Raw genomic sequence first — 14,433 nt, 5'->3', positions numbered from 1 at the left:
AGTGAAAAACACAAAATAATTCGCGCACGGTAAAATGTTATCTTACGGCAATAATATGCCACCATATAATTTATACCAAGTCATAAAATTGTTCTTCCTTTCAAGCTGCACTCTCACAAATCTACCGTTTTGACAAGTTTTTTATATTTTGTCTTGGAAGAAGCCAATGTATGCAAACATCCATGGAAACCAGTTACATAAGACTGCTGACAAAAAATTAGATCGCAGATTTTTATATTTAAGTTCCAAAATTGATGTTTTGTGCATTTTTCTTAAACCGTTAGCCATAAAACATTAATTTTCGAACGGATTTCTGAAAAAACTACGATCTGATTTTTTTTCAGCAATCTTATATCATTGGTTTGAAGATGTTGACATAAAAAAATGCTCTTTCAAAGGCAAAAAATAAAAAAGTTGTAAAAACGGTAAATCTGTGAGAGTGCAGCTTTAACGTCAAGAGTCACTAACTAAAACGAAACGCAAATAGGCAATAAATCTGAATACACAAACACACTTGTACATATATTGCGTACTGTCGATTGAGAACATTCACAATAAAATTAAATAATTTCATAAGATTTTAGTTCGGTCTACGCATTTCACCAATTTACCAAACAAAGGATGGATTTGTTTAACATTTTATTTGTGCTCATGGTTACTGGTAAGTTTGATTTTCTATTATTGTTAAAACGTAACTCCTCCATCACATAGTCAAAGTGTCATAGTTCTTATAGCTTGTGTAAATTAGATCTTATTATTTGTATAAATATTCATATAATTATTAATTTCTTTCTTGCGTTCGTTCGTTCGTCCGACCGTTTGTTCGATCATTCGTTCGTTTGTTCGTCCGTCTGATCGTTCGTTCGATCGTTCGTTCGTTCATCTATCCATGCATCCATCCATCATTCATCCATCCATCCATCGTTCGTTCGTTCGTTCGTTCGTTCATTCGTTCGTTCATTCATTCAGTCATTCAGTCGTTCGTTCGTTCGTTCGTTCGTTCGGTCATCCATCCATCCATCCATCCATCCATCCATCCATCCATCCATCCATCCATCCATCCATTCATTCATTCAGTCGTTCGTTCGTTCGTTCGTTCGTTCGTTCGTTCGTTCGTTCGTTCATTCTTTCGTTCGTTCGTTCGTTCGTTCGTTCGTTCTTTCTTTCGTTCGTTCGTTCGTTCGTTCGTTCGTTCGTTCGTTCGTTCATTCTTTCGTTCGTTCGTTCGTTCGTTCGTTCTTTCGTTCGTTCTTTCGTTCGTTCGTTCGTTCATTCATTCACTCATTCATCCATCCATCCATCCATCCATCGTTCGTTCGTTCGTTCGTTCATTGATTGATTCATTCATTCATTCATTCATTTATTCATTCATTCATTCATTCATTCATTCATTCATTCATTCATTCATTCATTCATTCATTCATTCATTCATTCATTCATTCATTCATTCATTCATTCATTCATTCATTCATTCATTCATTCATTCATTCATTCATCCAGTCATTCAGTCGTTCGTTCGTTCGTTCGTTCGTTCGTTCGTTCGGTCATCCATCCATCCATCCATCCATCCATCCATCCATCCATCCATCCATCCATCCATCCATCCATCCATCCATCCATCCATCCATCCATTCATTCATTCATTCATTCATTCATTCATTCATTCATTCATTCATTCATTCATTCATTCATTCATTCATTCATTCATTCATTCATTCATTCATTCATTCATTCATTCATTCATTCATTCATTCATTCATTCATTCATTCATTCATTCATTCACTCACTCATTCATTCATTCAGTTATTCAGTCATCCAATCATTCAGTCAGTCAGTCGTTCGTCCGTTCGTTCATTCGTTCATTCTTTCGTTCGTTCGTTCGTTCGTTCGTTCGTTCGTTCGTTCGTTCATTCATTCATTCATTCATTCAACTGTTGTTTTCGTTCAGTGGGATCAGTGAAGATGAACGAGACCGCAACAAATCTCCAGTGTTACTCCTGCTTTGCAACGGGTGGGAATAATAAATGTGAACAATTCAAAACATACAAGTGAGTAAAAAACACTGATATGAAAAAAGTACTCAATCTTGCTCTCCCGAAATATCTCACGATCACTGTTGATATGAATTTCATGAATTGTCAGCGTTTCCAACATTGCTAAAAAAACTATGCGATTGTGAAAGAAATATTTCGTTATAACTGTAAACATTTAATAAGAAATTTTCATATGATGTTTTAATCACCTGCCTTATCAATCTCAAATTCATTCGGAACACCTCGACGATTGGCCATTCGGAGCTCCCCCGCCATTTTTATCGAAAACAACCTCGGATGTATGCCGGTACACCAGTAGAAGTAGTTCGTTAAATTTTGAATTATATTATTAATGTATTTTAGTGTTTTAGCTTGTATTTTATATAAGTTTATATTGATTGCCAGTGAAGTGTATATTTTGCAAATAATTAAGATACCCAAGAGTTTAATCATTAAGTTTAACTGCTTAATTGAAATTACTACACGATCTACTTGCCGCGTAGTCAAAGTATAACTATTTCTGACATTGTAAACCGTCCATATACATCCGAGGTTGTTTTCGATACAAATGGCCGGGGAGTTCCGAATGCCTCAAATTTACCGACCGTAGCCTATGCTACGTACTGCTTGAACTATTTTCCAGGGAGGCAATGGATGACAACAAAAGCTTTGCTCACTATCTAAAGAACTGCATACCTCCATACAACCAATCTTGTATAATAGAGACCTTCTCAATTCAAGGTAAGCACGATTGATGTTTAAATATAAATAAATTAATTCAAACCATTTACTTTCTATTTTTATTTTTTGTCTGAAACAATGAAACGCATGCAAATTATTTATATGCAGTTAAAGGGATCTTTTAACAGTTCAACGAAGTAAAAACAAATGTTGATAGTTCTCAAGTGGACTAACCTTAATTTGACATGGGACCGATATACTTTATCTAGCCAGCTTTATCGTACATGCGTATTCATGTTGCTGTGTTGCTTTTGTTTTTTAAAAATTCTTTGTTTTCCTTTTTTATTCTTATCCGTTTAAATGATAAAATATACATTTGAATATGCGTGTTACTTCATGGATATTTAAAGATTGCATCCAATCACCCATCTCTGGTATGTTGATGTATGAACTCTTTCTTTCATGCCTGCATTAATTGTTTTAGGACAGACCGTTTCTCACATCCGGGATTGCAGCGATGGAGAATTTTACTCGTTTTCGCAGGCCTTACAAAACAACAGGTACACCATTGCTTTTGCGCCTTGTGATTTGCATCAAATAGTTCATTTGTTATCTTTTAAATTAAACTGTATGAATACTTTAAGTTTAATAACATTTCAAACATTCAATTGAGAAGTGCCTAGTACTTCTGTGGTTATTAATGTGCTGCTGTTTGCGAATAAACTTAGTACGTGTGTACTTGTCAATAAATTAGTATTTACACCTCATCATCCATTCTTTAAACGAACCGCGTTTCGGCAATTGTGATATTCAACCAATGAATGCAACAGCTTCAGCCATGCTTGGATCGCGAATGATCGCGTATATAAAATAATAAATAAATATACATTCAAAATATGGTATTGTTTTTATTGTGTCAGTAGGCCTTGAAAATCGTATTTTAACATGTAGAAAAAAGTGATTTATGATTTGTTAAATTATTGTGGTCACCGGCTTTCAATTTTACATTAAAAATCAACTATAAAGTTGATTTTTCCCGCGTTGTTTTGACGTAATATGACAAAACTATTTCCGGATATGGTTGGCCCGTTCTATTTATAAAATGGGTTAGAACTAATAACTGAAAGGTTTTATTTAAATGAAATTAAGTTTTTTTCAACATTTTTTTGTACATGATGAGCTATTGGTGTATATAAAAAAAAGAATTGCATTTTTGATGTCATTATCGGGAATATGAACGCAATTGTGCTTGTTAAAGTACGCGTAGAGTCATTTTAACTAGCCCAACTGCTTTCTTGAACTTGGCATGCGCAACATCAGCTGCAAAAAACAACATTCTGTACTCAAATACTCACAAATTAATATTTCAACACTTCTTTGGTTGGTGAGCTTTTCCCAAAAGGATAAACAGGGTATTTGAAACATTTTCCAAGTCATACTTCTATAGATTCAAGTCAGATCTTTGGAGATAGTAGCTTTTCTTCTATCGTTCAGCTGATGTAGGTGAAGGTCGCTTGTTGACCTCACTTCCGGTTTGTTTGTCATATGTTTTCGTAGATATGATTATCTTGTTTACCTGCCACAAAAACAATACTCATACATGGATACAGATTAAAACGACATTTATCCCGTAAAGTAATTATGTTTGTCTCATTGCTAACTGGTTTTATCATACTTACTGGTGCATATTCTGCAAAGGTCACCAGGCCGGGCATTTTCCTCAGACATGAACTCGTTTGCAATTGGCCTTACTTTTTAAAATGAAGAAATTTTGGCCGCCGTCTAAGGATGCAAGAGGAAAAGTGCACACAACTCTTCTTTTCCTCTCCATTTTGCTCCTAGCTAATTCACTATATGTTGAATCAAATCCTGGACCAATCTTAACAGATTTATATCTTGAAGGTAACTCTACAGTTTTCCCATGTAATGCTGTGAAAAACTTGTCACCTGGTCTTGTAAGGGCGTTGAATGTGAGGGCTGCTTCATCTGGTATCACGCCGTTGTCGAAACATATACAATGAATCTATGTATGACCGTCTTGGACAAAGCTCCAGTAATACTGGTGTTTGGAAATGCCTTGCTTGTGAAAATATAAATATCACTTCATCTTCACTACAAAGTCTTCATTCCTACGAAACATCAAATCTCTATGAATCACTTAATGCATCCAACAGCGACAATATCGTTTTCTCCGGTGCAAACCTCCACACCAAAATCCAAACCAAAAAACCCTACAACTAAGCAGCCTCTCAAAAAAAACATAAGAAAAAAATCAAAGATCAGTCAAAGTCCTAGTAGTGAACTGCCGATCAATTGTAGACAAAAAGAATGAATATAAAAACCTTATTCACTCCACCAAACCTGATATAGTCATTGGAACTGAATCCTGGCTTAAACCAAATCACTTTGACCATGAAATATCCAATCCAGACCAAGGGTATACACCATTTCGTAGAGACAGGGCTGGTCAAACTGGCGCGTGAATATTCATTGCTGTCAGAAATGATATAATTGAAATGATATGAAAAATATCCAGTCAAACTGTGAAGATCTTTGGATCAAAGTAAACCTATTTAGTAGCAAGTCACTCTTTACTGGAACATACTTTAAACCTTATGAGCATGACCAGCATAGTTGGGATGCATTTGCCAAATCCCTTAATAAAGCCAGCAAACTTAGTTGTAACATCTGGGTCGCTGGAGACTTACTTGCCCAAGATGGATCACCGGTGTCCCTCCACTGACTACAATCATCTCTCATACTACAAACAAATCATCGAAACACTTAATGACTGCAACCTTACCCAATCAGTAGCTCTACCAACTCGTGAATCTAATATGCTTGATCTTTTCCTTACAACTCTTGTCCAAATAGTCAGTATTCTTACCGGCATAAGTGATCACGATATTGTCCAAATTCAACTTAACACTTTCTGTAGGAACCGTTTCCCAGAAACCTCGGACTACATCTCTCTATAAGAAAGCAAATTAGGATGAGATGAAGCAGGAACATGATGCTTACCATCAGGAAATGTTGGAAAGTTGTAAATAGTATTCTATTAAAGTTGAACATCTCTCACTTTTAAACTCTTTAGCACCAGATTCAATTTTCCATGGGCCAATAAAAAATCAAAATATTTTCTAGAAAAATAGATAGAGCCTACCGAAAACAGGGAAACCTGAATATAGAAAGATATTCCTTGATCTTAAACATCTACATCCAGTCACAGCGAAGGGGGTTGAGAATCTTCTATCAAACTTTAATCCCCACAAAGCACCAGACCCAGATCAGATTAAGCCTGTCATCCTGAAAAACCTTTCGACCTCACTTTCACTAAGTCTCTTGACACTGGAAATCAACCCCTAGTTTGGAAGGATACAAATGTGGCAAAAAGGGACCCCGCTATCTACAGGCCCACTTCCCTTACGTGTATACTGTGCAAAACACTAGAACATATAGTCGCATCCTCTATTTTAAAACACCTTACTAAGCTAAATGCCTTTTATGAACTCCAACATGGCTTCAGGGAAAGGCGCTCTTGTGAATCCCAGCTCCTTATGCTGGTAGATGATCTTGTCGAATCCCTCCATAACGAAAAGGAAACTGATCTAATTTTGCTTGACTTCAGCAAGGCTTTCGACAAAGTCATTTACGAGATACTTGCCCTCAAACATTATGGCTATGGCATCAGAGGCCCTGCTCTAAAAAAGATTAAAAGGTTTCTTGATAACCGACGCCAGACTGTTTTCAATGGGTCTTCAACAGAACCCATACCTCTCATCTGGAGTCCCAAAGGGATCTGTACTGGGGCTACTTCTCTTTTAGTGTACACTAATGATCTTCCTCAGAATGTTCAACCCGAAGTCAGACTATTTGATGAAGATACTGCCATCTATTTAATTCTCTCAACAGCTATCCAATGAGAATTTATTCAAGAAGATCTTGATACACTTGAACATTGGAGCCATGAATGGGACATGGAATTTAACCTATCTAAATGTCAAGTCGTTCACATAACAGGTGCCAAAAACCCAATTCCAACATAGTAAACTATTACCATTGCTTACTAGAATCTGTATCCTCATCAAAATATCTTGGTATTGTCCTCAGATCTATCGTGGGACACAAACATAATTTGCATATCCAAGGACGCAAACAGTACATTGGGCTTCCTGAGGAGAAACGTTAAGGTACACTGAACTATTCAGCCTACAAAGTTCTTGGCCACATTCAGCTTGAATACTGCTCCACAGTTTAATGTCCTTTCACTGATACCCACATATACCGACTCGAATCTGTCGAACGTAGGTAAGCCAGATAGGCCAAACATAACTATGAACAAACATCAAGTGTCAAAGATATGATGTAGTCTCTACAGTGGCGAAGGCTTGATCATAGAGAAATAGATAACAGGCTACACCTTATGTACCGAATAACACACAACCTAATAGCCATTCCTATCTCTGGCTCGACATTATCACAGCTCCGCTAACAGATGTATATCTGCCACCACCGACTTCTACAAATTCTCTTACTTTCCAAGAGTTATCTTCCATTGGACGGACGGACGTACGGATGGATGGATAATGACATACATCACGCAATTCATTCTTTAAATAAAATCATGATCGTGATTTGCAACGAATAGTCGCCGAAAAGCATTCTTTATGAGCAGAACACATACTTTCTTGACTACAGGATATATTGTCTTGTTAAATGAACATGATGGTATATGTATTGTCATATTAACATGTCTGTTAGACATAATAGCAAGGCAGTTATACAAAATAGCACAATATGTCACAGCATAAAACAGATGTAGCGTTCCATAGAAACCAATGCAAACGGTAAATGTATAGACCGTTTGCGGTTAAATGAGGCACTTGGGTGTAACTTGATACGGTAAGCATACGCTCAATCGCTGACAATGACAGCTTTCTTTGATGTGTGAAGTCAATTGAAATCCTAAATATGTTGCACTTGAGTCGAAATTCACTTGGTGTATTTGAACGGAGCAAAAGCCCCGATCACTCAATAAATAAGTTCTTTTGAAAACAAAAGTATATGGAACGATTAACATCAGGCGTGCCATGGAAACCGATATCAATGTATATCACACCTCCAACATAAATGACGCAACGCCATTAGTCCAGAACTGGTCACGCGGTGACCCCATATTTTTCCATATTGGGTCCCCAAATTTATATCGTACCAAAATGGCGTATATTTTCCGATTCCGATGAATATTCCGATGAATTAATGAAATATTTAAACATGTAAACAGGTTGTCGATGTGATTTATACGTTACGGGGTAAGCAAGTGACCCGATATGGGATATAAAGGGCGCCGGAAACCGTTTCTTTGTCCCGTATATCCCATATCCCTACCAATCCCGTAACTTATAATATTGTATCTTCTAACATCATCTTTTCAATATAGCATACGCCCGTTTGTTCGACTTGATAATGGACAAGAGATACCCCCCCTCTTTGGTAATATTTGAAGCATTTACATATTTTATGTCGATTATATCTGTCTATGCAGGAGTGCGTATACAAGGCTGTACGACTTGGAAGCCAACAATGAAACGGGATGTGTATGGGATGGGCAATACCAAGTGTGCTTAACTAAATGTGTCGGAAATTTTTGCAATGGCCCTGTACTTGAGAGGAAGAATAACGCCGACGCTGGACAAGACATTTCTTTGGCTGTGATGTCTGCTTTTGCATTCTATCTACTAATACATTAAACTAACATATGTTATAATCAAAGTGCACACTAATGAGTTACGAGAAAAGAAAACTACCGTTGGAATGATAATGTAGAAAGTGAATGAATACTTATATTATTTCCCTTGTTAAGCACTCATTTGTTTACAACGCATAGCTTATATATGTCATAATCAAAGTACACAGTATTGATATAAGAGACAAAAAAATTAATTAAATGTTGAAATGATATTGTAAGAAGTGAATGAATATTTATTTTATTTCCATTGTTAAACGATCATTTGTTTACAAAGCATAGCTTAATGTATATATGTCATAATCAAAGCGCACAATTTTGAGATAAGAGCGAAGAAATTTAATTAAATGTTAAAATGATAGTGTAAAAAGTGAATGAATATTTGATATTATTTCCCTTGTTAAACGATCATTTGCTTACAAAGCATAGCTTAATTTATATACGTCATAATCAAAGCACACACTATTGATATAAGAGACAAGAAATTTAAAATGTTGGAATGATAGTGTAAAAAGGAAATGAATATTTATATTATTTTCCTCGTAAACGATTATGTTTACAAAGCATAGCTTATTACATACTACAGGAAGCGGCCATTTGAAATTGATTAATACATTGAATAAGGAAGTTATAAATGCTGATATAAACATTATTGAACCATCGTTAAAAAGATAAAAACGGTGACTGATTTTGTTATCTAAATCCTTAATTTATTAAAGGATGTGAATCAGCTTTGCGTAACAATAATTCAACTCTCTTGCCTACTTATATGATATCTTAAGATAATAAATTTGTTCTTCCTTGTACTACATTTTTGTTTGTGTTGAATGTAACATATCTTGTTAAGCATTCAATGTATTATTTATTTTATTGAAACTAGCACAATCCAACTCGATTCATTATATGATCATTAGTGTGAGTTTTATCTACTTGGATATAGCGATAGTCTATATTTCTGTGTAAGAAAATATACATATTTTAAGACTATAAAGCTTTTAAACATTTTTAGTGCTCAAATATTGATAATTGATCAGTTTATATACCTGTATGATACATAATACCGTACATTATCAATGAATTAACATGCAAACTATTTTTGTCTTTCTCCCTCTATATTGTATTTTCAGTAAGAGAACTGTACGATATTATTTTATTATTTCATAGTAACGAAAGCAAAAAAGGTGTAATGATTTAAAAGTATATTTGTGTTTCGATATTGATCAATCCGCGTTTTACTCAATCCGCATTTTACACAATCCGCGTTTTACTCAATCTGCATTTTACACAATCCGCGTTTTACTCAATCCGCATTTTACACAATCCGCGTTTTACTCAATCCGCATTTTACACAATCCGCGTTTACTCAATCCGCATTTTACACGTTAGTTGTATACAGAAAAGTATCATTGCATGAGCGTAAAGCACTCTCTTTAACCAACTGTCTCACTTCTTTTTATATCAAATGTTTTCGTTGTCATGAATAAAACTGAAATAATTAGTTTTTGGATTGCATGTATTTAGGATGAAAATGCTCAGCCAGGACACATACCATTAGCATGAAGTGGTATACAACATTTTTCATTGGCTTAATTCTCAATTGGAGGGAGGCAGGTAATGTACGAGAATCGATATATAGAGGATAATTGTTTGTGTTTTTTTCAGTGTAAGATATCAATTTATTTCATGTTGTTTTTTCTGTTTTATTGTTAATAGACTGTTGATTTTATTCTGAAAAACTAACCGATATATCAAAATATATTTCTAATGTTACAATAATTTTAGGCCGTTTCACTGCAAAAAAAAGAACGTAAAATCTAACAGAGTTGTGGGGGAAATGACGTTTTTCCCGGAATGACTACCTTTGGTCAAAGTTTAGACCAATTTTCCATTAAAATATAATTAAATATTGATTTTGATTAATTATAAGTATGAAAATAAATTTTGTTATATATTTTCGTGTGTCAGTGTAAAATTGCAACAACTTTCACATTGAGGTAAACACACTCAAAGAAATATGTCTTATGGAGCTCACTCGGTAAAACATTATAAGTATCTACCATGGTCGCTCGACTTTAGATGAACCTATCTTACACTCTCAGCCATGGAAGATACTTATAATCTTACATCAGCGGTCATGGCAGATGCTTTCTTTGTAACAATTTATTGATAAAATGTAATTTGATTTTTTTTAAAGAACTGGGTACATTTTCATTTCTGCCCGTGGGCAAGAAAAGAATTCCAGTATGGCCAAATATTATGATCTACTAGTATTTATCTGGGGTAGGCGAATATCCTATCTTACATTAAAGCCAATGATTTACAACCCTCTATATTTTAAATCTTATCAGTGTATGTCTGTCTGTAGCCATTTAATTAAATTTTACTCTTTTTCGCAAGTATATAATTTTACGCTAGATATGGAATAACAGATGTTATGCATTTGACCTTTTATTCTTTCATGAAAGAGTCTCATGGCGACTTTGCGCTTAGGATGGTTAAATACGACTAACTTAAGAATCAAATGAAACAAATAACAACGTACCTAGCTCATTGTGTAAAAGATTTTCTTCCACAATAATATACAGGGTGGGGAATCATGTGATCTCAAAGGGGTTCTCAAATGGGACACCATGGGGCGCAACCAATTAAAACAAACAAGTAAGCAAATAAAAAAATATTTCACACTTGTAGAAGCAAAAAATAGAAAAGACTTTTATAGGCTAAGAAATATTTTCATATTATTATGTTCTGTCAAAACAATAATTAGAATGTTGCGTCACTTACTTGTTTGTTTACATCGGTTATGACCCGTGGTGACCCATGTGTGAACCCCTTTGCAGTCACGTGATTCCTCACCCTGAATTGTGTTCAACATACGTATTCCATACCATAAAAAGCAACAACTGAAAATGTTATAGTAGTTTGACGAGAAGGATATGGTTCATATTCGCCACATATTGATATTCTTTTGTTCTACGTTATATCAAAACATTGTTTAAGCTGTCAAAACATTCTTGAAGACGGCTAGCTATACTTTTCTGTGATGACATAGTTTGAGCTGTCAAAAACGTTTTGGAAGATACTTTTCGATCAAAACATTGTTTTAGCATTCAGCAGTGTTCTGGAAGATGGCAACCTATACTGTTTCGCATGTTTTGCCACGAAAAGCAACAGCAAATGTGACGACTACAAAGCCTATAAAGACGCCATACATGGTATAGTTTGTTCATATATGTTTTTTAAAACATTTATTTAAATGCATTTCAAACAGTGAATGTATACCACGGGATAAATTGCGTCATAAATGCTACATCGGAAGGCAATATTTTGCTTCGAATGAAGACTTTAAACAAAGATAACTTCACTAGTTCTTTACCATTTTAAATGAAACATAGCGCAGTCTCCGCCACTAACAGAGCCCCGCCTTCGGTTTATTACCAGAGTTTGATTGAGAGTTTAGTTTCTTAAAACACTAAAATGCGGCCGTCTGGCGGAGCACTGTCAAAACGTTATTTTGGAAACAAGTTTGTCGAAGTGTTTGGTGAAACTAATCACCTTATCAAACTCCTGTAATAAAACGAAGGCGGGGCTCTTTAAGCGACATAGACTGTCCTTTGTTTCATTTAAAATGGTATAGTGACAGAAAGGTTATCTTTGATTTAAGTCTTAGTTTTAGGAAAAATGCTGCCTTCCGACGTAGCGTACATGACCTAATTTATCACGTGGTATACACACACTGCCAAAGCTATTACCTAAACAATATTGCGAACATTTTGATGCCTGGTGACCCTTGATTAGGTTGGTAGCATTTGAAAAGGTTTAATTTTGAAGAAGAGGAATATGTAATTGTTTTACCCATACAAGTACTGCAAACAAGTTGTTGAAGAAAATGGTTATTTCACTTCTGATTTCAGTTGAAATGAAATATCAAAATTAAAAACTGTCATTACTTTATCTGTACTTTATTTTCGATCATTTATTTTACATATTATTAATTAGTTTAGCAATACACTATAAGAAATAACATAAAGTCGTTAGTCATCAACATTTATCAAGGAAACAACAGTGTGTGTTAACCACGTGATAAATGACATCACCGAAATGCTAGGTCGGAAGGTAACATTTTGCCTCAAATGAAGTCTTTTAATAAAAGATAACTTTACTATTTATTTACCATATTAAATGAAACATAGCGCATTCTACTCCGATTACATAGAACCCGCCATCGGTCTTTTACTAGAGTTCGATCTAGAGTTTAGTTTCGTAACAGCAGTGTCAAAACTTAATTTTGAAAACAGGTTTGTCGAAGTTTGAGGGCATGGATGATGTGGTATACACAAACCTATCAATGGCTTGATGAATTGACGACTTTATTTGTACATCATATATCTAAATAATCATTTCTATAACTATCGTTGTAAGAATGCTTGTCATATTAATTGCCACTCACGGACATTGCTCTTTCTTTAGGTTTGTTACCTTAACAGTAAAACTGTGTCTGGTGGGATTGGGTGTATGTATTAATTTATATTTATAAGGTAAGGGCGAACTTTCCTTTCTGAAGAGATGCACCGCCCCATACAACACTAGCTGTGTCATTGAGACGATTGCCATAAATGGTATGCATATATTATTAATTATGTTTATTAACTGTTCATCATCTTCTTCATCATCATCAGCATTATCATCAACGTCATTTTCATCAGAAGCAGCAGAGGTAGGAGCAGTAGGAGCAGCAGAAGCATTATCATTAAACAGCAACTGAAGCATCAGCAGCAGTATATATGGTATACGACCTCAGTTATTTTAGTTAATGTTTCATATAGACAACAACCTAGCTTTTAACTTCGAAACAGTCCACATTATACAGAAAAAAAACAAGTTACTGGCTGCTGTAGAAATATCCAAGACACAACATTTAATGACAAAGAAACATAAAGTTGACCAATTCGGCGTTTGGCAAGTGTAGAAAAACATAACCCTCGGGCCATGAATGTATGCTGCAAACAAATAAATTTTACGGAGTTCCACAGGCTATGATCAGTTTTCCAAAATTTACACTGGAAACTATCAACCTTTGCAATACAGTGTCAACTTATGTTAAGTTCTATGCAATAAGAGCACCTGTTTCTTCTCTTTCTTTCAACTTTAATACATGTAAGATCTTGACCACATGCACTCTTTTTTTGGACAATCTCGATCAAACGGGAGCAATCTGAAGTCTTGAGCCATGTAGTAAATTTTAGAGTAACCGACTAAGAAATAATAGGACGGAGTTGACATATATTTGTGTTGTACTTGTTTCCGTGTTTGCACACGTTTGCATTTGTGTCCGTGTTTGTCTTTCGATTCATAAGTGCTATACAAAAACAAAATGGCTCCATATCATTTTATTTTATTTATTTTAGGCGGAGTCTTCTCCCATATACGTGACTGCAGTGATGGCCAAGGGTCGACTAATAAGCGTTTGTCTGCACTGACCACCAACAACGAGACGGCATGCGTATTTAATGGAAATAATATGACGTGTCTAACCAGATGCGCCACTAATTTTTGCAACGGCCCCTCTTTTGATGACGCAATGGTAGAAGCCGAAGGCAAAAGCAGCACTTTGGACAATACAACGATTTTTTTCATATCTGCGACGGTGTTTTACGTTTTTGTGACTTTCTGTGCCGACTGCAAGACCGGTCGACATAATGTATTTTAAAATGTTATCCACTACATCTATTTTTCTGGTGTTGCTACCATTTAACACTAGTAATGACATCTGAATTATGATGGTATGTACAGGACGTTTAAAAGATGTCCAAAATGAGGGTTAACACCAATTCGTATTGAATTAACATGCATATGACAAATTAAATATATTTATTTACTCGTGTTGTTATGTCAATAGATCGGTCTGTTATCACTGTTCCAATTATACTAGAGGGGGTTTGTTTAAGGGCCCTAGTGTTTGTACATATGCC

At 35.2% G+C, this 14,433-nt stretch overlaps 2 protein-coding genes across 2 annotated transcripts; both read left to right on the top strand.

Annotated features, from left to right (window-relative positions):
* Positions 1-546: 546 nt before the first annotated feature.
* On the top strand, positions 547-8,714 carry LOC128203133 (uncharacterized). The gene is made up of 5 exons (XM_052904417.1): positions 547-661; positions 1,950-2,049; positions 2,678-2,775; positions 3,200-3,275; positions 8,261-8,714. Exons 1-5 carry the CDS (start codon positions 622-624, stop codon positions 8,463-8,465), a joined length of 519 nt encoding a protein of 172 aa, XP_052760377.1. The 5' UTR covers positions 547-621; the 3' UTR covers positions 8,466-8,714.
* Positions 8,715-9,991: 1,277 nt separating this feature from the next.
* LOC128203778 (uncharacterized) lies at positions 9,992-14,313 on the top strand. Its single transcript, XM_052905318.1, has 4 exons — positions 9,992-10,072; positions 11,569-11,676; positions 13,000-13,080; positions 13,870-14,313. The coding sequence occupies exons 1-4, from the start codon at positions 10,018-10,020 to the stop codon at positions 14,169-14,171; spliced, it is 546 nt and encodes a 181-aa protein (XP_052761278.1). The 5' UTR covers positions 9,992-10,017; the 3' UTR covers positions 14,172-14,313.
* Positions 14,314-14,433: the final 120 nt, after the last annotated feature.

This window comes from Mya arenaria, chromosome 9 (assembly GCF_026914265.1).
Source record: "Mya arenaria isolate MELC-2E11 chromosome 9, ASM2691426v1".
Classification (NCBI taxonomy): domain Eukaryota; kingdom Metazoa; phylum Mollusca; class Bivalvia; order Myida; family Myidae; genus Mya; species Mya arenaria.
This window is presented reverse-complemented; position numbering and strand designations above follow the sequence as displayed.